Source organism: Cervus elaphus, chromosome 5 (assembly GCF_910594005.1).
Source record: "Cervus elaphus chromosome 5, mCerEla1.1, whole genome shotgun sequence".
Taxonomy (NCBI): Eukaryota; Metazoa; Chordata; class Mammalia; order Artiodactyla; family Cervidae; genus Cervus; species Cervus elaphus.
Genome location: NC_057819.1, coordinates 78,659,080 through 78,686,056, shown reverse-complemented (window position 1 = coordinate 78,686,056; position 26,977 = coordinate 78,659,080). Strand labels below are relative to the sequence as shown.

The 26,977-nt window shown below is 48.9% G+C and overlaps 1 protein-coding gene across 2 annotated transcripts in view; it reads right to left on the bottom strand.

The window, feature by feature from the left end:
- Positions 1-26,977, bottom strand: part of HLF (HLF transcription factor, PAR bZIP family member) — a 54,812-nt gene that overhangs the window by 6,262 nt on the left and 21,573 nt on the right. For both annotated transcript variants that reach the window (XM_043902718.1, XM_043902719.1), the window contains exon 3: positions 3,373-3,593. In XM_043902718.1, coding sequence (XP_043758653.1) covers positions 3,373-3,593 — 221 coding nt within the window. The remainder of the gene's footprint in view (positions 1-3,372; positions 3,594-26,977) is intronic.

Sequence of the window (26,977 nt, the reverse complement as noted above, 5' to 3'; positions counted from 1 at the left end):
CCAAGGGGCTTTTGGCATTGGAGGAGGTCATGTGGTTTGAGGCCAAGGCTGCAAGCAAGGTGCAAGGTCAGTGGTCTGCCCCATCCTTGCCCTTTAGCCTCAGGCAACACTGCCCAGCAGACAGGAGGTGTGAGACAGAGTCAGTGCAGGCACCTTCTGTCTGCCTTTCACCAGCTAGTACTGTTCTCTTATTTATAAAGCACTCCCAGCCTACCATACATTTCATAATAATATATAACAAAGTGAAAAACATGATCTTCATAATGGCTTAAGAATTCTTAGGAGGCTATCCTTTGGAAACCTTGGGGTAGGATTTGTTGCTTGCCCTTGGGAAAAGGGCGTGGGGAGCTGGATGAAGAGGAGAGAGGCCAGGCCAGCTGGCTAGAGAGAAACTGGGAGGAGCTAAGCCAGCCTAAGACTCCGTGGGGTGAGAGGGCCTATGGCACATTAACAGTGAAACCTCCAGTTCTGATAGACATCATCTATGTTAGTAAGCCCCAGATCCATGCCCTTGGTAAATCAGGAAATCTACCGTTCTCATCAGTGTTCCCAGACGTGTGGTTTCCAAGATGATTTGAAAGAGGGACTAACTTAGGATGTATCAGAACTTGCATACGGGGGCCAGGGAGTCGGAGTACATGAGAACAAGGCCCCGGTAAACTGAAGAAGCTGTGTTTTCGGGGAGATGGAGAAGGAGTACCACCACAGGCCTGGGAGGTTTGGGATCAGGTCTTAAGGACCAGGGGAGTCACCAGCTGACCTCAGTGTAACAACCGATTTCCGAGTTCTTCTTACTTCTGAGGTACTTTCACTTCCCAGACTCCTGTGCACATGAGCAGATGAGCGAGCCAAGGTGTGAAATGTGGACCATCTCAGGTGGGAGGGGAGCAGGGGACACAGGAGGCAGGAGTGATGGAAGGAGGGCTGTCCCCGACAAGAAAACCAGCCTCCCTGGCTCTGTTACCTCAGAATGGGGGTGGGGTGCAGAAGTGCTGACGGGCTGACACATCACCTGTGCCCTTTCCCTCTATCTTCCAGGGGCGGATGCCATCTGGCTCCCGAGGTACCATCACCTGGCAAAGCGCCCTCAGTCCAGTCCCATCTGCTTGAGGGTCTGTGTGTGATGCCCCTTCTGACATATCAACATTTCCTTTTTCTCACTCGGGGGTAGGAACAATGTCAGTAGCGGCTCACCTTCAAACCCCCAGGCCCTGACTTGGCAGACACTAGCATTGGAAACATATTTGTCAAGTGAATGAATGGGTCTTTGAAAGACACCAAGGCGATTAAGCCGATTCTCAGTGAGGAACCAGTATGCCACCCCTTCATCTTCCCGGGTGGGGGGGAGACGCCTGCTAACCCAGATGAATGGCTCCAGAGAGGAAGTGCAGGCAGTGAGGGCCGCTCCACTCACTCAGTCTGCTCACCCAGCGCTGGAGGCCGCACACGTGGCTCCCACCTGCCCCAGCTCAGTCCTCCTGCTGCACAAGAAATGTCTTACGGTTCTGCTTCCTGTTTCACCCGTGCTCGCGGTCTGGGGCCTGAGGCTTTGCTCACAGCTGAAGGAATCCAGGGACCGCTGGCAGGAGAATGTTCTTGCCTATTCCCCACACTGGCACGTGGAAAGGCCACGTCCAGCCATGGTGGTGGTAACGTATAATTCCAGCACAGCAATGTTCACGTGGCCTCTCTGTTGCCAGGGTTACCTGGGTAATTAAAGCAGCTTTGCTCCTTGCTTTAAACTTGTAAATTCAGAGACTGCAAGTCTGGCTAGAGGTTTTATCTACAATACAGCAGCACCTCTTCAAACTTGCCTCCACTCAAGAGGAAATCCATGCTGAATGGGCTCCCTGGTTTAGTTTAAGAAGCAAGTTCTAAAGTACACACACAGAATTGTGTGACTAACGCAAGGTGAGGGAAAGCATCTGTTGAAAGAAGGTACTTAAACTGCCAGGACCTAATCCCATGGGCCCCTTTCTTATTCCATCTCTGTCTAACCATCAGTTCCCTGACTAGTTCCTATCTTCTGGTGTGTTCACTATGCACTTTCCTCCTTTGAGTCTCAGGATGACAGTTACTGGAGGTCCATGTTGTAGCCCGCATCAGGGCCAACATGCTGCAGTGACCTCTCTGGAAGCCAGCTGACTTGGGGACCCAGCTGGGTCTTATCCTAACTACCAGGGCTCACCTTGGCTTTCCTTCATCTCCATCTCCTCAGTGGTGCAATGACCACTTTGCCCTAATGCACGTCTGAGGTCCCTTTCAGCCCAGACATTTTAGGATTTTGCATCACCGCAGGTGACCTCAGGTGCTGGAGGACAGCAGTGACAGATTTGCATACATGTTTTCTTCCAGTGCTCTTTAGGTCTGAAAAGCAGGCATTACTGGTCTAAAGTGGTTCCAGAATAATGTCCCAAGCTCCCTATTTTCCCAACAGGAGTTCTCTTCATGTGAACCATGTTTAGGTTTGAGAAGTTAGAAAAGACCTAATTATGCCTGCTTCCAATGCCTTGAATGTATACAATCACATCTCCATTGTTCATATGATTAGAAAGCAGCATAAACACAGACAATTCTAAGCAATGGCTAATCAAAAATGGTTCTATTTTGGTATCAGTAGGCATGGCATAATTTTAGAAAGAATTCTCTTCCTAAGGTATCATAAATGTGTCACATTAATTTTGTTTAAGTTGTATCTGATTTCCTAAGGTAAATCTATTTTCCTTTATAAATACTGTGTCCCTTCAACAAAGTAGAGAAAAACCAACCCCAAATTAACCTTTTGTTGAGATACCCAAGTGCTCACTACATGAGACGCAGAGTCAACATTACTTATAAGTAGTGTCAGGAAACCCCCCAGCTTCCTTAACAAAGTCCCACCCTGCCATCCAAGGTTGGCAATGTGGAGAGAGGTCCTGTCTCTTGCTATTACTCCCTGAGGCCTACACAGAAATGGCAGCAGTTAATTAGCATTAAACTCCCAAAGGAAAGGTAACCCTTGAAGACTCTGAGGTCTAGGTACCCTTCCCAATAATTTTTTTTTTCCTTTCCAATCTTGAAAGATCCAGATTTGACTTCATTAGGCTTTCATGGGTTTCTTACAGATAGCAGAGGGCTTGCTTCCTTCATGGGCTGCAAAGCACTTCATTTTATTGCTTTTCCTTATTTCTGTGCATTATCAAGATATGAAAGGCACAGTACAGAAGACACCCAGAAAGGAAGCAACTAGCCTTGTCACATGCTGAAAAATGGGGTGGAAAATTACCAGTCTTTGTTTACGAGCTTGTGTGCTTTTCCTGGGCTCACCCTTTTAGTCTGCCTCTTGATCCCCCTCTCTGTTTGTCCACAGCCTAGTTATCAGCTCCCATTTACCTTCAGATCGTCCGGGATGAAGACTTTGCGCGCTTTCTTAATCATGGGCTGTGGCTTCAGTTCTTCCTCGGAGAACTTGCGTTTGCGAGGGTCAAACATCTCCTGACCGGGGATGCTGGAGAGGGCGAGGTCGGCCGGGTCCGGCTCATAGCCCACCGGCACCTGGATGGTGTCGGGGTCGATGGGGCTCGGAGTATTGCGGTTGGCTGGCAGCAGCTGGCCTGGAACAACAGGGAGTTTTCGTTGGTGAGCACTCTATGGAAGCCCAGGAGCGGGCTATCGACTGCCATCTACTTGATGACTCTCAGGATGAAGTGAAAGGTCTTAAGCTTACTTAAATGTGATCCCAACATCCTCTCTGAGGCACAGCAGACTGAACACTTTACTCGTGTCAGATGGGGGAAACAAAGACTCACGTACATATATTCACAAGCTAAATTAAAAAATGCACGCGTTCATCCCTTCCTATAACACAATCCTGAAGCACCAACTATGCGGCAAGGTACTCTGCTTTTTTTACCTTTAAGGTTTCTTCCAAGTGAGTCAGGGAATCAGAATAAAACCAGCCAGTGCGATAGAGTGAAGGGGTGAAAGGAAGGCCCACGTGCTTGCAGAGAGCGGAGGACCAGCACACAGCACAAAGCAGGCTGGGGAGCACTCCGCAGAGAGGAGGCCTCTCTACACACAGAAATGAGCTGCAGAGGTAATCCGGGGACAGACCCAAGACAGAGGGTCAGGGTTTGAAGGAATCACAAGCAGTCTTGGGTGGCTCTGTTGGAGCACGAGTCTGAGAGAGGCAGAAGTGCAAGAGATGTCAGGAAGGTGTGCAGTCGGCATGTTCAAGAGGCCTTGAGTGTCACTGAGGGGTTCTGAGCACGGAAGCGACAAGCGAGCTGAGGTTTGGAAAGAAATGCGAGGAGTGAGCGGAAGGGGACAGGACTGGGCACCGGCAGTGAGCCGGAGGGCTGCACCCTAACCCACACGTGCACTCGGGAAACACCGAGCAAGATGGAAAAGACACAGTGGAGATGCCCTAACTTCCCCCTGAGGCATCTGCGCACCAAACCGTCGAAGGGCACAAAGGTCCTCAGAGCAACAAGGTGACTGCATTCTGCAAAGTGTCTTACTGGGGAACGGGAGCTTGGTAACAGACCGCAGTGTTTATGTGGGGCGCTCTGAATCCTAACTTCCAGTTTCACCTGAATTTTACAGTCACCCCTTTCACGCCCAAAGAATACATGAGAGGATAGGCCTCAGCTGGGTCTGGCCCGGGTCCTCCCCTCCCTTCACTGCTGAAGGCCGGATGTCATATGGAACATCCTGTAGGTGCCATTAGAACCTACCCTGGGCTGAAGGGCAAAGCCGTTGGCTCGCTTTCTGGCTAAACTGTGAAACCACACTTGTCTGTTTTTCAGAAAGGCCTGGTGGGGAGCTTGCAGAACGCGAATGTTCTGGGTGACCTTTTGGTCCTCAGTCTGCTTTGAGCTCTCTTTGTATCCTGCTTGCCAGAGAGGAAGGGATGGGCCCCCAGGCCCTGGCAGAGGATGGAGAGTCTCATTAGCCAAGCTCTGCTTGGTTCCAGCTTCTAGTGGCTGCTGAGATCTGCACTGGATGGTGTCAAGCCAGATTTGATCTTGTGCCTCTCAACACTGACTGAGAAAATGAACCGTGTCTGACTCACACTGGTATTTTATTTTCCCTTTAGGAACTCTCTTTGAACTTAATAATAAAGCTACCCAATTCCGCCCCCCCCATACATACACACACACACACACACACACACACACAAAGGCATAAATACCCTCTCCTACCATCTAATTGCTCAAAGTTACTCCAAGTACTTATGTTGTATTTAAACATTATACTCTATTTCTTTATCCATGTTAAGCTTTACCCACACACACACACACACACTCCTTCCCTACCGACCACATGGTCTTTTCATCTTTTCTCCATTTTATCCCCACCCACTTCTCCCAGTGTGCCTACTTCAGAGTTCTGCTTCTACAAAGAAAACTGCTCATTTAATGGGGCCCTCAGAAATGCTGGGTGCTGACATTCATTCATGGACATTCTAACAATAACACTTCACATGAGGCAGAATCTTTATCTGCATTCTTTTTCTTCAGCCCTTTCTTCCAGTGGAAGTAGGTCAGCCCTACCTGAAGCACGGAGAAAACCTAACTGGACCGCAGATGAGTCAATGGCTTTCAGTGGCTTCCCAGCATCGCAGAGCACCCAGCAAAGCACCTGAGAAACATCCAGGTCTCCCTTCTCCCAAGATACCCTTGCATCATCTTGTTTGTCTATATTTTCTACTGCATTAACTCTGTTGGACATGTTTGTTTCCTCATTTATTCCTAAATGTCAACAGTATCCCTGAGTAACAGGGAGGAGGATCTTTATTATTTTATCCAACTTTTTGTGGATTTGCACAATTTTATTAATAAGAATTTTCAAGTTAAGAATGAATCATTACATTAATTTTTTAAATTACCATAGATGTTCATTGCAAAATTTCAACAAATGCAGAAATGTGTCTCCCTTGCCCTCAATCCATCTCGCTGCTCTTACCAAAGAATACCTTTAACTGTTTAGTGTGAATTTCTCAATCCTATAGGGTTATACTACCCCTAGGTCTTAAATTACTCTTTCTGTATACCAGTATACCATATGCAATTACCCATATTAGTACAAACAGAACTATTCTGTTCTTTTTAAAGGGTGAGTACTTCCCAAAATTTGGATATATAACAATTTACCTAGTCATTTCCCAACTGATGCATTTTTAGGTATGTGAGTGTTTTTATAGAAGAGATTTCTAAAAGTGAGATTGCTCATACAAAAGGCAAGTATTTTTAAATTTCTAAAAGCATTGCTAAGTCTTATCTATTTATATTTGCACCAACATTTCTGAGAGTACATTTCTGTACAAATTAAATGATAATTTTTAAAATGATGCCAATCTGATTACACAAATATCACTATTGTTTAATTTACATTTCCTTCTTAGTAGTGAGACTAAGAACAACTCACGTGTTTGTTGGGTATTTATTTCTTCTCCTGTATACTACCCTTTTATTTTTTGCTCCTTTTTAAGTGGATTTTGTTGCTTATTCATTTGTAAGCACTCTTTATAGAAAGAATTTTATATCGACTATGGATATAATCATTTCATCTGTTTTCTCTGTAGAAAATATTTTCTCCAAGACTATTTGTTTTCTAACTTTGCTTAGAGTTTTGCACTATTGGCAAGATCTTGCACTATAATATAGTAATAATATCTTAAAATTTTCTTCTTTATGGCTTCTAATTTCATATCTTCTCTATCCCCAAATCATACTATATGCACACATGCATACATGTGTGTATATATATATTGTTGCTGTATATATATATATATATGTGTGTGTGTGTATGTGTGTGTATATATATACACACACACTATATATATGTGTACATATGTGGGTATATATATACATATACATTACTCTATGCTGCTGCTGCTAAGTCACTTCAGTTGTGTCTGACTCTGTGCAGCCCCACAGATGGCAGCCCACCAGGCTCCCCCATCCCTGGGATTCTCCAGGCAAGAACACTGGAGTGGGTTGCCATTTCCTTCTCCAATGCGTGAAAGTGAAAAGTGAAAGTGAAGTTGCTCTGTCATGTCTGACTCTCAGCGACCTCATGGACTGCAGCCCACCAGGCTCCTCCGTCCATGGGATTTTCTAGGTAAGAGTATTGGATTGGGGTGCCATTGTCTTCTCCATATTACTCTATACCTTAATATAATTATAATTATATTTTAGGATTTTGAGTCACCTATGATTTATTTTTGTATGACATACAAGCAAGGGCCTTTACATAATACTTTCCAAATGGCTTAATATAATGGTATTAGCAAGGTTTGGTATTTGAAAGGGCAAATTCTGCCCTCTTTATTGTTCTTTTTAGAAGATTTTCTTCAGTATTCTTATACTCATAGAAATAGGAATTTCAGGATACATTAAATTATATTTTAAATTATTAATGGGATTTTGAATGAAGATTGAATGAAACCATAGGCTAGTATGGGGACAACTGATATCTTGAAAATATTCAATATATCCTTAGTATACTCTCCATTTTTATTATTTCACCTTTTTCTTATATCTTTAAGGCCACTTTACTCCCTTATTAGTTCTAATAGCTCTAACAGAGTTTTCAAGGTAAATAATCTTTTCTGCCTCTAGAGATAGTTGCTGCCTCTGTGTTTATAATTCCTACTTAAAAAAAACAAACAAACAGAAACTCACTGTATTGGCTAGGCTCTTCAAAAAAAAAAAAAAAATGAGTAAAAGGGATGAGACTTGAGTCTGTCCCAGACTTTAATGAAAATAACTTTCAATGCCTTACATCCTTAAGGTCTGTGCTAGGCCCCTGGTAGACAACCTCTTGACAAGCTAAAAGAGTTCCAACCTTCCCAGCCCTACTGCGCTGACAGTTACTGTTGTTTCTTTTTTAATCAGAAATTATGTATGATAATAAATTTCCTCAAAGGCCTTTTCAGTATCTGTTGAGATGATCACGTGTTTTGTTTTTCTTTTCTGTATTTGTTAAGTCTGAGCTTGGTACTTTTCCAAGGCTTTCTCTGAAGGACCTGGGGTGGACAGGATTAACCCCATGGTGTAGACTCTGCAGTTTGCTGGAACATAGTTTTCTTTTTTCTAAAAGCATCTAAGTGAAAGTCATTTCTAGAAGAGCCAAGGAGGATTTCTGGTGGAAAGGGTGGAACAAAGGGCTTAAAATCTGGACAGAGATTAAAAGTTATCTTCAAACCAAAAATTGGCCTCTGCTTTTGTCACAGAGTAGGTATGCCTAAACCTCCAAATAGCATAATTGAAGATAGGATGTTTCTTATTCTTACATACTTAACAAGAATCAAGCAACCTCTTTGACCCCACACAGTTATAATTTGAGTATGAAACAGCACTTTTGACTGTGTTTGCACCCACTGCTTTCAGAGGAAAACCATCATCAGGGCTCACTTCACTGCAAAACACTCTGCTTCTGAGAATCCTTACGTTACAGGGAGCCAATTAACTTAGAAGCCTCCAGTAACATTCGAGGGTCCATAATGAGTGACCACATTAGGTACAGAGATTAAGTAAAGGTCCCGACCAGCACATCCTAAGGATAGGGGCTTTCTGGACCCTGAGGTCTCTATTCCAACTGCAGGAACCTCTCGGCCAGTCTAACAAGCACTCTGCAAAGACAGCAGTGTCCTAAAGGCCAGAGGTCTTGCCCCTCCCTCTCCCCGTGATCTGTTACACGTGACCCCGCAGTTCCAGAGTGAGTCTATTTCCCCAGCCCTCGCATCTGGGCTGGCCCTGTGACGCGCGCTGGCCGACAGAACGTGACAAAAGTGTCAGGGTCAGCCCCGAGGCTGGGCCTAAAGAGGGCTTGCATGTCCTGCCGCTTCTCTGCAGCACTTCAGTCCCCACCAGTCACACCTCCCCTGAGCCTGCAGTGTGGGGAGGCGTTGCGGGGGACAGGGGGCAGGCCAGTCCAGGTCAGCCCAGGGCACCTGTTCCCCAGACGGGCAAGTCCAGCCAAGATCAGCTGAGCCACCTGACCAACTCATAGCCGTTTCAGACAAGGGAACAATAATAAGCCTTCATCTGTGAATGCTACTGAGCATTTGTGAGTGTTTGGTAAACACCGTCGTGGTGACCCGACAGATCTACAGACTAAGCGGTTGTGCTCGGGGAGACACTTAAACAGTAACATTAAGATTACAACAAGGTTTCAAAATGTACTGAGTAGTGGTTAAGCCATCTAGTGAGTCAGACTTGGGGTTTGCTTTCTCGTTCTGCTACCTAGATGTTATAAACTTGGGTGTTTATGAGTAAAGGACCCAGAAGAAATTGTCCCCACTTCCTAGTAAGGTCTATAGTAAGGACAGAACCTATGGTGAATTTTTTTCCTTTTTAAACATCTACCTCTATGAGTTTAAGTTTTTTCATCTATAAATGCAGATTACCATGCCTGTCTCATAGGGCTGTATGAGAAATGAATATTAAAAACAAATGCAAAAAAGCAAAATGGCTGTCTGACAAGGCCTTGCAAATAGCTGAGAAAAGAAGAGAAGCGAAAGGCAAAGGAGGAAAGGAAAGGTATTCCCATCTGAATGCAGAGTTCCAAAGAATAGCAAGGAGAGATAAGAAAGCCTTCCTCAGTGATCAGTGCAAGGAAATAAAGAAAAACAATAAAAAAAAAAAAGAAAGAAAAACAATAGAATGGGAAGGACTAGAGATTTCTTCAAGAAAATTAGAGACACCAAGGGAACATTTCATGCAAAGATGAGCACAATAAGGACAGAAATGGTATGGACCTAACAGAAACAGAAGATATTAAGAATAGGTGGCAAGAATACACAGAAGAATTATACAAAAAAGATCTTCATGACCCAGATAACCACGATGGTGTGATCACTCACCTAGAGCCAGACATCCGGGAATGCAAAGTCAAGTGGGCCTTAGGAAACATCACTACGAACAAAGCTAGTGGAGTTGATGGAATTCCAGTGGAGTTGATGGAATTCCAGTTGAGCTATTTCATTTGCTTAATTGGGAAAGGAGTACATCAAGTCTGTATATTGTCACCCTGCTTGTTTAACTTATATGCAGAGTACATCACGCAAAATGCCAAGCTGGATGAAGCACAAGCTGGAGTTAAGATTGCTGGGAGAAATATCAATAAACTCAGATATGCAGATGATATCACCCTTGTGGCAGAAAGCAAAGAAGAACTAAATAGCCTCTTGATGAAAGTGAAAGAGGAGAGTGAAAAAGTTGGCTTAAAGCTCAAAATTCAGAAAACTAAGATCATGGCATCTGGTCCCATCACTTCACGGCAAATAGATGCGGAAACAATGGAAACAGTGACAGACTATTTTTTTGGCCTCCAAAATCACTGCAGATGGTGACTGCAGCCATGAAATTAAAAGACGCTTGCTCCTTGGAAGAAAAGCTATGACCAACCTAGACAGCATATTAAAAAGTAGAGACACTACTTTACCAACAAAGGTCCATCTAGTCAGAGCTATGGTTTTTCCAGTAGTCATGTATGGATGTGAGAGTTGGACTATAAAGAAAGTTGAGTGCTGAAGAATTGATGCTTTTGAACTGTGGTGTTGGAGAAGATTCTTGAGAGTCCCTTGGACTCCAAGGAGACCCAGCCAGTCAATCTTAAAGGAAATCAGTCCTGAATATTCATTGGAAGAACTGATGCTGAAGCTCCAATACTTTGGCCACCTGATGCGAAGAACTGACTCATCTGAAAAGACCCTGATGCTGGGAAAGGTTGAAGGAAGGGGGAGAAGGGGACAAGAGAAGATGAGATGGATGGATGGCATCACCAATGATGCCATGATGGACATGAGTCTGAGTAAACTCCGGGAGTTGATGATGGACAGGGAAGCCTGGCATGCTGCAGTCCATGGGGTCACAAAGCGTCGGACACAACTGAGTGAACTGAACTGATAGATAAAGTGCTTAACATAATTCACAGTGCTTGGGAAGTAATCAGTGGTCTCCATATAAACACAAATGTCAAATATCCAGAGTACGAGGAATTCTCTGGTAGTCTAGTGGTTAGGACTCTGCAGTTCCACTGCAGGTTCGATCCCTGGCTGGGAAACTCAGATTCTGCAAATTGCTTGGCCCAGCCAAAAATACAGATAGATAAATAAATACTATGATCCCAGATACTTATAAAAAACTGAATACAAAGACTGTGCCTCCTTGTCTAAGCTGGCCTGGTTTCTTCACTGAGCATCTGTGTGTGTGAGTGCACGGTCAGGCATGTTCAGTTCTCTGCGACCCCATGGACTGCGGCCCACCAGGTTCCTTGGTCCATGGGATTTCCCAGGCAAGTGTGTTGCTATTTCCTTCTCGAGGCGGTCTTTCCAACCTAGGGATCAAACCCACATCTCCTGCACTGGCAGGCGGATTCTTTACCACTGAGCCACCTGGGAGGCATCTCTCTCATCCTCCTAACTGCTCCCCCTCCTTCCATTCGAGTCTTCACAATGCCTGGAAAACATTCTAAAAATGGACCTGGGCTTCCGCGGTGGTCCAGTGGTTAGGATTTCGCATTGCCACTGCAGGGAGCGTGGTTTCAGTCCCTGATTGGGGAACTACAATCCCATATGCCACGTGGTGCAGCCAAAAATAAACATAAAAAATAACAATACAGACTGTGCTGGTCACCCTCCCATCTGAAACCCTCCAGAGACTTTCCACTGCCACTCCAGGCTCCGCACCCACGGGCCTAGCCAAGCAGGCGTTCCCTTCGCTCCTCACACGCCCCAAGCAGGACCCCCAGATTTGGGTCCTCAGGATCCCTTAACCTAAACATTCACCCTGCACTGCCTCCCTGGCCCTTCTGCGTCCTTCAGTCGCCAGTGCAAATGCCATGTCCTCTCACTCTCTGACTTTCCTCTGCCTCAACTACCAAACCACCCTGTTTCATGTCCTTTGCAAAATTTATCTCCGCCCCGAATTATCTTTTGCATTTGCTTGACTTGGTCAGAGACCTCCCTTCGCTCACACGTAAGCACCAGGGGATGGGGGCCTTGTCTTCTTTGCTGCTGTATCCACAGCTCCTTCTAGAAGGAGCCTGCATGGGGGAGACGTTTAATACTAACCACTGAACAACCGGAAATAAATGCCCCTGGTTCCTAAGGAGGACTGTTCGGGGGACTATGTTTTCTTTTTATTATATTTTACCAACTGTCTATAATGAGCCTCTTTCACTTTCAAAGACAGAAATAAAAATGAGCTTTTAAAATTGGACTTTGCTTCACTTTGCAAAGAGAAGAAGCCCCCAGAAAGGAAGAAGAAGAGAAGAAAGAAAAGGTTAACCAAACATTAGATTCGAAAGCATCCTTTTCAACTCCAGCAGCTGTGAATCTGTCATAACATTAGACACTTTTCTAGTGTCCTGAGCCTTATTTGGCTGATACACTAACTTCGAGGCAAAAACAAATCCCTCTGTCTCTGTTTTATACACACACACACACACACACACAGACACACACACACACTCTTCCCTTGTGCCAAATCTAGACAAGGTGCCCAGTAAGTGCTGTCCATGACCGCAGAATGAATATACTGAAAGGTCCTCTATAAAGATCACTGTGGTCAAAGCAGCTCTTTCCTAACACCCTCTCCACAGTAACGGGCTGTCAACAGAAATATGGGTCAAGCACAACACTGCAAAGCCAACCCAGCCCATCATGTGTGGACAAGAGGAAGGGCCTGTCTGCGAGCGTCTGCTGAGGGGCGAGGGGAACGCAGCCCTGCGGGCTGGCAGATGGGCCCCTGCCCGCCAAGGAGTCACGGTTAGGAACAATGATCTGTGGTTAGGAGGAGCACCCCCCAGGTGCCCCCCGCACATACTGCCTCACTTAATCCTCAAGATACCTGTACAAGCTGGAATCAGTGGTATCCCCACTTTCCAGACAGTTTAAGACAAGCTCAGGAATGCTGGAGAAGGGAATGGCACCCCTGCCAGTATTCTTGCCTGGAGAAATCCACAGACGGAGGAGCCTGGCGGGCTGCAGTCCATGGGGTCGCAAAGAGTCAGACATGACTGAGCAACCATCACTCACTCACTCAGAAATGCTAAGTAATGAACCAAGGTTCCCCAACTGGTAGATGAAACAGAATTTCACCTCCCACCTCTTCTGATTCTAAAGCCCAACCTCTTAATCACATAAATGCCTTAAAGGAAAGCGAAGGATTTTGTACTCTCCAACTGAGAGCTCAGTGTCAGGACCTGGGTCTCCTGGCCTCATGGACAACTTCCCACTGACCCATGAGCCTGCCCCACAATTTATGGATTAGGAAGAGGAGGGTCAGCGGTGAAATCCACACCTGTCCCCCTGCAACACACACACAGTCATGCAGCCGGAAAGCTGGAGGGAGACTGGTGGAGCTCAGTCTTCCAGGGCCTGCCATGCTCCTGGGCATGGACGCTTCCCCAAGGGGGCGGGGATGCCCCCAGCCATGGACGAGGGCCCCAGGAATGAGGGCAGCCAGCCGCCCGTTTCCTTTCCCTCCCCCCACTACCTCCATCCTCCTGAAGGGCTGCTCCTGCCAAGGACACGCCTTCAACGACAAATCAACTCATGGCCCAGAGGCCGGGGCTCCTGGCAGCGCTACACCTCACACAGGCGTCTTAAAGAGCTGCTGGGTGGCCGAGACCATGCCTCGTCTGTTCTGTCTCGGGCTGTGGCTGCAAAGGTCATGTCACGGGGGAGCATGTGTTACGTCTACACCCTTGAGTGATCAGTGCGCTAATTAACTCTGGGTCTGCGTTTGGGCACAGACAGGGGAAACACCGTTCAGGCTCCCGCTCCAGCCTACGTCCGTCCCCTTTGACCCATCCTTTGGAGACCGCCAGGTTCGTCTGAAAGCACAGATGGACTTGGACTCAGGGTGCACTTGCCCCAAAGAACTCTGTGCCTGGGGGCCAGCCACTCCACCACGCAGAGTCCTGCTCACTCATCGGTCCCCCGGGGGCTGGCTGCATTGGGCACGATGTGGGGCAGCCACGCGGCAGAGTCTGCGCCTTGCCAGCTCTCCAGCACACACGTCACCAAGTGTGACCCCGTGTCCAGGACAAGCATGCTGCTCTGGGATCGTGCTCCAGTACCCAAAATGGCACTGACTTGATCTGGCAGCTCCTGATTTGGCAGAGGCCAGGGCTGGATTAGCAAGGCCTCTCATTCCAAGGGTGTGGATCAGCGCAAATCTTGCCAGCGGAGTCAGCAAGAAACCTGCCTCCCCGAGTCGACTGGGAGCAGAGGGGCTCAGAGCCCCGGCCGTTGGCACTCAGGGCCACGCGGCCACACCCAAGCTCCAGCCGGGGGTCTGGGCATGCGTGGGCCCACCGGCCACCCCACCGTTGCTCCCGAGACAAAGTAACAGAGCCCCCTCCAGCTCCTCTATCCCCGGGCCAAGAGTCTCTCCCCGCTGCGGTCATGCCCTCGCCAGGTGCAGGGGATTAATAAGGTGGCCGGAAACGTACTCACAGCCCCACAGATTAAAGCTGGCGGGCGCAGGCCAGATTCCAGGTCTGGCAACACTGACCCTGCCCCCATCGACCACAGGTGAGTCAGAAGGGTCACAGATGGGAAACAGAGTGCCCGGTCCTCCCCTGCACACTCTCCTGTCTCTGCACCCACCCCATCCCAAGTCATGGCACGCGGCTGTGGAAGAGCAGGCCTCCTGGTTCCTCTGCACTTTCAGGAAACGCATGATGGGTGAAGACCTGGGAAGTGCAAGGTTGAATCCCACCAACTGCCTGCTTGCCCAGCCTTCAAACGTTCTGCATGTCAGGCACGCCCTCTGAGAACTGCACGGCTGCAATCCTCCCCAGGCCGCCCAGGGAACGGGGGCTCTCATCTAGAATGGCCGCGTCAAGCCTTTCTGCATCTCCACGCGACAGAGGACAAGCGACAGAGGCACCTGGAGAGGATGAAGTGGGGACTGGGGTCCTCCCCTCTGCCCCTCCTCAGCCCGCTGCACGGGCATGGTGGTGATGCCGGTTTCCGAGGAGGGGCAGACATGGCAGGGGCTCTGCCCGGCGTTACTAGCTGCCTCTGGACCTGGTTCAAGTGCACCTGGAGTTTCGATGGCCTCACCCCGCCCTCCTCACAGCCATGGGCACATGGTACCTGCAGACAAACTGAGCCACTGTGCAGTTTATGGAGGTCCCGCTAGGATGGGGCTACCTGCTCATCAGGCAGAGAAGCAAGCTCTCCATACCTGGAGGCTATTTTCGGAGGCGCTTTCCATTTTTAATGACAACATGCACCACTAGAGTCAGCACCGCTGAGGTCCCTGGAGTCTCTTTAATTGTCCGAGTTGGTGAAATCTGCAGGTCTAGTCATTTGAAACCTGCAGTTTTCAAAGTGCTGCCAGGGCGAGTTATTAAACTGACTATTCTCCTTCGGGCCATGTGAGTTTTTTGTTTGGATTCGGGGGAGAGAGTGAAGCAGGGGACAAGGTAAGCACAGGGCTTGCTGAGGTCCACAGTGAACCCCGGAACCGGCCGCAAACAAACGGCCCACACTCCCCCTAGAGACACCCTTCCTCCTCTCCCAGCCCCTCCACCAGTCCAAACAAACATAGGAAGAGAAACAGAATTGTTTGAAAGCCTGACTTTCCGGAAGAACATGAATAGGATTCAGGTGTGGCTGCGGCTCTGCGACTTCTCAAGGAGATCCACACAAATTCTTTCCTGTGCGAGTCTCCAAGCTGAGCACCCAAAAGTAAATAAGCTTTTCTAAGGCCTTCTGCCTCGGCGCCCGGCCAGCACACTCTGAAATTCTCTGCCCAGAGTTCAGAGTCCTGCGCTGGTCCAGGCGCGGCCACTCCAGGCCTGTCACTCACTGTTGCTGGGAACCGAACTCACGGTCCGAGCTCGCAGGGACCACCAGCCCCTCTCCCCAGGTCGCCCAAGGCCTGTACGCTGCTATCTCCTTTCCCTTCTTCCATCAGGCTTTGGGTGTGGACCACACCCGTCTCGTGCAGAAGGACTGGAATCCAGAGACCTGGCCAGTGACGCAGACCGTGGGGAAGACCCCCTGGACTCTGGTTTGAGCACTGGTTATATACTGGGATGCAAGTTCAGGATAACAGCAAAGGCTCATTCCAGCTCTAGTAATAAATCATCCTTAAGTTCCGGGGAGGTTGTGCATCTTGGTTCAGATCTGTCAGAGGCGGGGCAGGCCATCCCTGAGGACCTGGGCCGATGCAGTGCCCTCCTCGCTGGGCTTCTGCCCCCTGCAGGCCCGTCCTGCACACACCACCAGGCGACCCTTCAAACAGCACTTCCGCCCGATCAAGGCCGCCAGTGGCCCCGCTCCGCCGCCTGGGCCAAGCTTTGTCCGGAGGTCGAGGATGCCCTCAGCCCTGCTCTGCGCTTGGTCCAGCCATGCTAGTCAGCCCTGTTCCAGATGCTGTTGCCTCTCACCCTCTCCACCTCTACCTGTCCTACCGCCCCTCAAGGCCTAAGTCAAGCCCTCCTCCCACTGACTGTCCTAGTGTTGGTGACAACGTCCAACATGCCTCACATTTAATATCTATATCATTTCGCATGCAAGCATATGCTGGCCTGGAAGCTTCTCAGGTTAAGTGACTCTATAGCCTTTAAGCAATTACCTGTTCTCAAACTACACTGGAAATGTTTTCAGGCAAAGGCCTTGCCAATGCCTTGCATAGAAGATGGTTAGCAAAGGCTTGTTGGGACTTCACTGGCCGTCCAGTGGCTAAGACTCCGCTCCCAACGCAGGGGGCCTGCATCTGATTCCCGGTCAGGAAACTAGATCCTGTGTGCCGCAAGTAAGGCCTGGTGCAGCCAAATAAACATTTTAAGAAATAATAATAAAGTAAAACAAAGGCTTGTTGACTAGAACACTGACTTAACAAACATTTACTAAGACCTACTATGGACTAAGTTCTGAGTATGTGTGTGTGAGTTGCTCAGTCGTGTCTGACTCTTTGTGATCCCATGGACCCACCAGGCTCCTCTGTCCATGGGATTTCCCAGGCCAGAAAACTGGAGTGGGCTGCCATTTCCTTCTCCAGGGGATCTTCCCAACCCAGGGACTGAACCCGGGTCTCCTGCATTGCAGGCAGATTCTTTACTGTTTGAACCACCAGTGAAGCACCAAAAGCTTGGATGTTCTTAATGTTAGTTTCCTAGTTCTCTGTGTATTTATTTTTGGGGTGTGTGTGGGTGTGTGTGTGTGTGTGAGTCGCTCAGTGGTGTTGGACTCTTTGTGATGCCATGGACTGTAGCCCACCAGGCTCCTCTGTCCATGGGATTCTCCAGGTCAGAATACTGGAGTGGATAGCCTTTCCCTTCTCCAGGGGATCTTCCCGACCCAGGGATCAAACCTGAGTCTCCTGCATTGCAGGCAGACTCTTTACCACCTGAACCACCAGGGAAGCCAAGCTGTGAAAGTACATAAAGAAAACCCAGCACACAGTCTGGAGGTGGAAATCACAAGCACACAGCGTTCACAGTTGCAGGTGCTAAGTGCTACAGGAGAGCTTTGCCCAGGGAACCACAGGGTGGAGGCCAAAGGTCGATCACTAAGCCAGATCCACAGAGGGAGTGCAGGGGCATTGGGAAAGGCTTCTCAGAGGGAGTTGGCATCTTGGAGGATTCTCGACATTGGCTGGACAAGTAAAGAGACAGGGGTGATGGAGGCAGAGGGGACAGAATCTGTGAGGCCATGAAGATGTTCGAGAACTGGATCAGGCAGGGAACTGAAAGCAGAGGGTAGCTAGAACTTAGAGGTCGAGGAGAGGGGAAGGAAGAGCTGAGACCAGACAGAGAGGGGCCCTCGGTGGTCAGATCTCATCCTCAAGGGGCTGGTGAGCAAGTGATGAGATAACACCATGGCAACAGCGGAGGAGGCATCAGAGGGGAGGCAGGAAGTGGTGAGTAACTCCCCCAATGCTGGAGAGGGCAGGCTGGATTTAAGAGTTATTGATGAGGTAGGATCAATATGAGACTCCGTCAATGTGTGCGGGAGCGCAGGAGAGAGCAGGACCAACTTGCAGGTTCCAGCTTGGACAGCCAGAAAAAAGGTGATAAAATTCACCAAGACCTGGAAGATGGTGCCCTGAGCACTTTTGGAGGAAAAGTCAGAGTCTGTGGCACCATCATGTTAAGGGCACTTCTGGGCTCCAGAGGGAGACCTGGAGGACATGGACCCCAGCTTTAGGCAAGAGTCCAGATTTCAGAAACACAATCGTAACTAGAGATATGGATTTCACAGCCTTGTGATCCCCTGGGAGATAATACAGGGCAAGAAGAAATCAAAGGAAAGGCCATGGGGGAATCTTGACGTTCCAGGGATGGAAGCTGAAGAGGATTCTCTGGACAGTTCTTGGAGAGGACAGAAAGGCAGGAAGTGGACTGGTTCCTGGGCAGGCTGGGTTCGCCGTGTTACAGCTTGGCAACTGGCTCCAGGTCAAGCAACTAGTGAGGTGTAAGAGCTTACATTCAGACTCGGGTCAGTTCCAAAGCCCTAACCTCTCTACACTCCCGCCACCACCGACACCTGCCCAGCTACAACAGGAATGCTGCAGGCTGTGGCCAACAATTCCCGCCAAGCAGCCCTCCCCTGGACCCCACGTGCAGCAGAGTCCGGGGCTCTGAACTGCTCCTCCAGATGCCCGCGTCTACTCCGCGTCCTCTGAGGGATGTTGAGCGACCGGCCTAGAGTGGCCCCTTTGCATCCACTGCCTTGATGTCCCCTAAAGTCCCTGTGACATCTTTTGATTCGCTCTTGGTCTGGAGAGTGTATGTTGGACAGAGGATGATAGATCAAAATGCCCGTGGATACCTCTCCAGCCCACAACAGAGAAGTCTGCACTGCGCAGGCTGTGTATATAACACAGAGCAGGGAGGTTCTCTTCCTCAGTATTAGTCAATGATAATTCTGAAAGGTTACTAAATAAGTGTTGCTAGGCAACAGGAGTCGCAGTGGGGGTGTGGGGTGGGGTTCTACTAACTCGGGGATATGGATTCTCGGGGAGGGGGGAAATCAGCTTAACCCCACGGAGTCAGCTGGTACCTGAGCAAAATGGACTGTGTGTCCCCCGGCCCACCCAGGGTCTCATCCGGGGCAAGGCGGGCACTACCAGCCTCTGCAGCAGCTGCGGGCACTCTGCCTCATGTAGGTGCTCCCAGCACGGGCACTGTCATCCGATGGGCATCCACCTTTGTGAGGAGGTATCATGGGCGGAGCTGCATTTTAAAGAAGTGATAGCCTGGTCTCGGTTATCGGGGCAGAGGAAAAGGGAGGACTAAAGGGCAACATACACTGTTTCCAGCGATGCAAAACCTGAATCAACACTCACTGAGCGTGCGTCATGCAAGCCGAGTCTTGGGAAAGGCAGACACTCAGGTTTTCTCAAATAAATTCAAGTCCCACACAAGAGACTATTTGCCAAACAGGCACTCATTTTGACAAGCAATAAAAATGAAGGGGCTTAACTCAATCGAGTTCTTACCACCACCAGGCTGGTGGGGGACAAGGGAGATGCAGGTACATTTTCATACATATTTATAAGCCTTGCTGTAAGTCAGCCCAGCGTCATGTGGTTCCCTTACATATACTAGCATAATATTCTAAACCAGACAATTTCTTAGAAATGTGTTGTTTCGGAAAAATTGGAATTTTCCAGCTTGCACTAAGATTAGCCAAGCTAAACCCATCTGGCTCCTGCCTCATGTAGAAAAATCTATATGGGACAAAAATCTGCCTTTCTATTCCCCAGGCATGAGGTGAGGCCTGCGTGCCTCTTGGGTAAACAGAAACGAGGGCTAAGTCAGCATCAAACACTCGTGCGGGGCCTCGTGTTGTGACACAGCGTCCGGAGCTTCAGGCCCGACCCTGCCAGGACCACACGCGGGACGGGAAGCCCGGCAACGCCCGTGACCTTTCGGGGGACCCAGGTGGCCCAGCGCCTCCGTGACCCTTGTTATTCTAGTGTGCAACCCGCCCCCCAATCAACTCAGATTTCCTTGCATTGACACAAACTGCTTAACCTAAACATGGGAGTGAGAGACAGGAACCGACTGAAAAGACACAGGGGCAAATGACAGACAAGAGGGGACGGGGTGTTTCCTCAAAGAGGAAAAGACAGACGTGGCAGACAGAAGACGGAGGTCTTCCAACAGGTGGGAGGTGTGAAGCAAGACATGAAGTCCTACAGCCAGCGGGCAAGGATGCTGTTCTTGGCACAGCTCAGCGGACAGAGACATCGAAGAGAATGGCAGAGCCTCGATGGACAGAATGAGAGCAACCAATGAAGGCGGAGACTTTCTTCTGACACAGGCTGTGAAGGAGGAGTCATTCCCCGAGATGGAGGATGCTTACCGCGGGCTCTCTGAAGAAGAGAGGTCCATTTTCCCTCTATCTCCTGAAGCTAACTAAGCAGGAGAAAGGAGACACTGTGTTCCCCAAAGTGGGCCAGCCACGTACCAGGCCAGGGCTCTTCATCCTGAAGCCATAGAACAAGATATTGACTTTCATATCCACAAACTCTGCCTCTTCGAATGGAATCTGGGGCCACGAAGTAAGGAATTACCCCCTCAGCTGGCCACCGTAAGGGAAGTCGTCCTATTTGGATCTGAAAGGGCATAACCGAGGCATCATCACCTAGGAGCATGGCTCCTAGTTTTACCCCCTCTGCCTGAGGTCATAGCTCCCAACCCTGGTTATGGCCCAGATTCACCTGCAGGGCTTTAAAAAACATATAGATGTTCAGCACCTCTCCCACCTCAGTCAGAAGCTCTGAAAATGGGGCCTGCAACTCTCTATTTTTATTATTTTTTTAATGAAAGAAGAAATAGCCTTCACACACACTTTTGATAGGAGTATGAACAAGTATAATTCTTTTAGAGCCTACATACTTTGATCCAGTAATTCCACATCTAGGGACTTACACTTTAAATATGCTGAATGTATGGAGAATGGCAACCAAGGATGAGAACAAGCTAAAGGTACTTGTTAAATAAATTACAGCATATCCAGACAATGGAATTCCATGCCAGGAGAGCTGTATATACTCACATGGAAAGATATCCAAAAAACATTAAGCAAAAAAGGCAAGTTGCATAACATTACGTATAGTATATATTCTTTGTATAGTGTGTGCATATACATATATTTCCATACTTCTCTACACAATCTCTATATAAATATACATACAAATGTATTTATACACACAAAGAAAATGTCTGGAAGACTAGGAACTGCTGACTTAAATCTGGGAATGTGATATAGGAACTCAAGTTGTATTTTACACTGGTCATATATTACTTCTCAACATTCAAAAAACTAAGACCATGGCCTCTGGTCCCATCACTTCATGGCATCTATTGATGGGGAAACAATGGAAACAGTGACAGACTTTAATTTTGGGGGGCTCCAAAATCACTGCAGGTGATAACTGCAGCCATGAAACTAAAAGACGCTTGCCCCTTGGAAGAGAAGCTATGACCAACCTGGACAGCATATTAAAAAGCAGAGACATTGCTTTGCCAACAAAGGTCCGTCTAGTCAAAGCTATGGTTTTTCCAGTAGTCATGAGTGGATATGAGAGTTGGACTATAAAGAAAGCTGAGTGCTGAAGAATTGATGCTTTTGATCTGTGGTGTTGAAAAAGACTCTTGAGAATCCCTTGGACTGCAAGGAGATCCAATCAGTCCATCCTAAAGGAAATCAGTCCTAAATATTCATTGGAAGTAGTGATGCTGAAGCTGAAACTCCAATACTTTGGCTACCTGATGCGAAGAGCTGACTCATTTGAAAAGATCCTGATGCTGGGAGGGATTGGGGGCAGGTGAAGGGGACGACAGAGAATGAGATGGCTGGATGGCATCACCGACTCAATGGACATGGGTTTGAGCAAGCTCCAGGAGTTGGTGATGGACAGGGAGGCCTGGCGTGCTGCGGTCCATGGGGCCGCAAAGAGTCGGACACGCTGAGCGACTGAACTGACTGATACATATCTTTTGCAATTAAATTATTTCAAATAACTTTTTTCAAAAAGCTCGCCCAGAGAGTCTCACATGAGGCCGAGGTGGAGAACCAATTTGGTGTTGATATTGTGTCGCTAAATCCCGAACCAGTGGTCTGGAAGAAATAGCCCACGTGGAGGAAGTAGCTAGCACAGGAAAGCCTGTAAGGAAACCCACCACCCATAGATTCACACCATGTCATACCTCTGACGTGCCAGAAGGTGGCGCCGCAGAGACAATCACTCAGCTCTTGGGCCAAAACTTTCCAAAACCAATTTTTCATAAACCAAAGTCTTTTTGCTCCTCTCAGGACTCTTTTACTTATGCCAATAGCCTTCTTTGCTGCTGCTTCCACAGGGGAGATTTACACACATTTGTGCCATATGCATTTTTTCACAGAAATCCATGGGTCATTCAATACATTCCAATACAGTGCTTGGGAGATGTTTTCCTGCAGGGAGTGGGCTTGCTCAGAACTCCCCCTCCTGCCCACACGGTGTCCTGCGGTCTGTTTTGGTTTACTCATCTCCTTATCTTATTCCAGAGTCCGTTCCACAAAAGCAGACGACAGTCAGCCACGTGGGGCGTTTGTCCTTCCCCATCCGTCCTCACCTTTGGCCAGAACAGGCAGTGTGGGGCTAAGGCAGCCCAGGGCAAGTACTGTGGCGTTTTCCTGCCCTCCCACCAAATGCTTTTCTCAAAGTGGGTGTGTTGCCACAGCAACTGTCAAATTCCATCAGTTATGCCGCCTCTAACCTCCCAACTTCTTTAAACGTGCCACGTTTGAGACACGTGTCTCAGCTGCCCTGCAGTGCAGACCCCAGGCCCCTCACCACACAGCAAAGCCTCGCTTCTCTGGGTAGTCATCACATATACATTCTTTTTATTTTTTTCCCCCTGATTTTAAAATTTTAGTCTCTTGTCCCTTAATGCTATGATCTGAATTAATTCTTGAGCGTATTTAATGGAAATTAATATCAGTCAAGAAAAACTCAATGAGTCATTTAAATATGTACTTCATATTCAATAATTTGTGCTCATTCTTCAAGACACAGTTCATCTCTGATCGTTTCTCTGCACCCCATTCAGAGCTGACCACTCTTGCCTTCCTGACTTCACTTTGTCCATACCCTTAACACTTTTTTTTAAAATTTCTATTTTCTTTATTTACAACTTTCATTTTTTTGCTAGTGCTACATTTTTTTTTCCCTCTATTTTTGGCCATGCCATGTGGCTTATAAGATCTTGGTTCCCCACCTAGGGACTGAACTTGCACCCCATGCAGCGGAAGTGTGCTTCGCCACTCGGTCGTGTCCGACTCTGTGACCCGCCAGGCTCCTCTGTCCATGGAATTCTCCAGGCAAGAATACTGAGTGGGTTGCCATGCCCTCCTCCAGGGGCTCTTCCCAACCCAGGGATTGAACCCAGGTCTCCTGCATTGCAGGCAGATGCCATGCCCTCCTCCAGGTGCTCTTCCCAACCCAGGGATTGAACCCAGGTCTCCTACATTGCAGGCAGATGCCAGGCCCTCCTCCAGGGGCTCTTCCCAACCCAGGGATTGAACCCAGGTCTCCTGCATGGCAGGCAGATTCTTTACCATCTAAACCACCAGGGAAGTGGAAGTGTGGCATCTTAATCACTGGACTGCCAGAGAAGACCCACACCCTTAACACTTCAGTCACATTTATTTCTCTCTCTCTTTGTAGTTCAGAAGTGTCTCAAGTTCAAGAGATAACATCTTCCTGATCTCTGAATTCCCAATGTCTAGTTCGAAGCCTGAGAGTTGGCCCTCAGTAAATGTCAGGTAAGGAAAAGGATAAATGCACTGAAAAAAAAGCCTCATTTGCTGTGGTCCTCCATTCATTTTTATCATGTTGTTAAGTAACAGGGATAATGATGTGATGACCAGGTATCAAACCTGAAGATAAGAGCCAAAGAACACATGTGCAAATGCTTTTTTAAGAAGGAGAATACAGAAAGTTCATCCCTGAGACTTTATACCATCCTCTTTTTCATTCTTGTTTTTCATATCCAAGAAGTGCATCAAGAGGGAGGCTCCTCCATATGGGGAGAAGCAGTGAAGCCCCGAAGAAGGAAGCTGTCACATTCCTGGAGTCCTCACCAGGCGGCCTGACATCTGGTCCACACGCAGGGAAAAGAGGCCACATCCTCACATGGAGCTCTATTTTTGCATCTGAACTGCTGGTGCTTCACTTGTACAACTTGCCTCACACACAGGAAGGGGAAGGGAACTAATATTTACCAAGCGCCGGCTCCATGCTCTGAGCTGCCTCACCTACATGACTCTGCGAACACCCGTCCCCCACGTTTTGAGTCTGCAAGGAGCTCTCGGTAAGCTTGTCTCTGAAAAGCACGTGGAGGCGCGCACTCCCTTCACCCACCCGCTGATGGCGGAGCGGAGAGCTGCCGCCCCGCACACCCACATGGCCGTGTGTGGTTCTCCATGCCAGCCCCTCGGGAGGGCTGAAGACGGAAATCTCAGCATGGAGGACCGGGATTCCTGGGACCGACAGGCCTCCCTGCTGCACCCGGGCAGATCAGCACAGCCTGGGCCCTGGGGGCCAACCCTGCCCTCTACCCTCCGCGGACCGCACCATGAGCTTGGCACAGAGGCCCTGTGGGCTCCCAAGCCTCTAGACTGTCCCTGACTCTTCCCGGATGGCTGTCTTTACCATTTCACAGAAGTTCACTTTTAAGATCGGACTGGAAGGCGCTGTGGCTTTGAGAGCTGTACCAAAGCACAGAATCCATTTTTAAGTCACATCCGCTATGATTGAAAGGGAAGCCTGCGCTCTGACAGGTGGCCCCCCCAGGCCGGGGCCATGAGATCTCAGCGCTGCCACAGACAACACCTGGCCTGGTTTGGGGGCCCCTTTCGCTCGCATCCCCCCCACACCCAGGCTCCCCGGACGCCTGACACTGCTGTGCCATCCACACGGGGGTTCCAAGGTCCGGGAGGTCCCCACCTTCCATAAGGGCAGGGCATCTCCTGCGGGGAGACAGGAGGGGTAGCCCGCACATGGGTGCCGCAGCCAGCCCTCGGGGTGCCCGCACCAGCCTGGCGGCCCACTGACCAGACTCCCTGGGCCGTCTGCTCGTTCTCTGGCCCCTGATTTTCTCCTCTGTGCAAGGACTATAATGATAGTACCCACCTAGTACCAATAATGGCAGCGCCCAGGGCTTGCTTTGAGTTTTAATCGTACATGTAAAACCACTCAGCCTAGCTTGTAGCCCAGGCTACAGTAAACACTAGAGAAGGATTAGCTGTTAATCACACTGTTCCTTTTTACCCATCTGTTTGAAGGAAGCTCTGTGTTCAGAGAAAAACTGGTGCACACTGCAGACTGCCTGATTCTCAAGGATTTCAGCGGTCAAGAAAGAAGGCTGAGGGTGACTGGTCCGGCTGCCTCGCCTGACGGGCCTCCCCTGTGATGCCAGGTGCCCTGGGGTGAGCTGGCATCGCACTCAGCACGCAGCTCTGGGCTGCACCGTGCTCTCCGCTGAACGTCTGCTCTGCGCATTTGTCGGCTTTTCCTCAGCACCACGGGAAGAAGATGGCCCTGGTGCTGTCTCCCCTGAAGTGAAGGATACTCCCCTTACATTCCAGAGGAAGACACCCAGGCCTCTGTGCCAACAAGCTGCCTGCCCCCCTCTGCCAAAGGCTAACTGAGCGGAACGCAGTGTTCCCACGGCCAGCCTGGCCTTCCTAACCAGACTCAAGCCAGGCTTACTTATTAATACAATGGACCCAAAGGGCCGGGACAGATTCGCACCAGAGAAAGCAGATTCGCAATTATTAATGTTCTGCCTTATGAGTTTATACATGGCTCTTTTTAAAAGTTCCCCCCAAATCACAACTTGATCTGTAATGTTTTAAGTTCATAAATGAATACATACATTTATATATGAACATACATGGCAGATATGCCGAGTTGTTAATTCATCCTGGATAATGGAAGAAGGGTGCTTGCTATGTAATTTCTAAAAAATATTTTAAACCTTTCTCAAAATAATTTTTCAAATGCCTCGGTTGTTTGAATAATTTTCTGCCCTGTTCTTTCCAGAGACCTCTGCGACCTCACCCGAGTAGGAGGGAGGTTCGTTTCCCCAACGTTCTCCTGAACTGAGGCCCAGCAGGCTGGACACCGGCAGCATGTGCGGGAGGGTCCCACACCTCCAGGGGTCGCCAGAAGCTTCACACTGTGTTTCCTGGCGTGGGCACACAGCAGGCAGGGGGCGTAGAATGAACTCTGCTCAGAGGCTGTTGAGGACGTCGCAGATCCAGCCAAAACCCAACCTAATTCTTGACCTGCCGCGGCGGGGGCAGGGAGCCAGAAGGGCAGCTCTAGCCCCCAGCCCATCCTGAGCACAGGCTCAGTCCCCAAAGCCCCCCTCCCTCCAGCAGGGCCCTGTCTATCTCAGAGAACCCAGCCACTGGCTGGTGAGAACAGAGCATCCTTCCTCAAACCAACAAACCTATATCTATGCTCAAGGAATTACATCCTTCACGTGTCACTGGAGAGGCCTCTGCATCTACTAAGCAAAGAAATATAAGTTGGTGTTTTTCAAAAAATTGGCATTCCTCTCCATGCGTCCCTTCCCCCAACCCAACATGGGACTTCTTACTTGCCCAGTTAAAACTCCAATTAAGTACCTGTTAAGTGAGTTTCACGACTCTCACAGGTGATCTGGGAATATGGTACAGGCTGGAGTTGCTGACTTGCAACTTGGGCATGGAAAGTCAGGGCTGAGTACCCCCCTTTGTTTGTAATCTCTCACCCTTGGCTATTCAACAGCCTATCAGAAAACAGCCCAAAGAGCAGCTCGCTGGAGCCCTGAGGTTAGCCCTGACCCCAGCACCGTCCACAGGGGTCTGTACGCGCGGCCCCGACTCAGTGCTGCCCTAAAGGAGCTCATTACATCCCCCGGACCTTCCGTACAGACTCGCCATGTTGAACCAAATTCTGCCAGCATCGCCGAAGATATT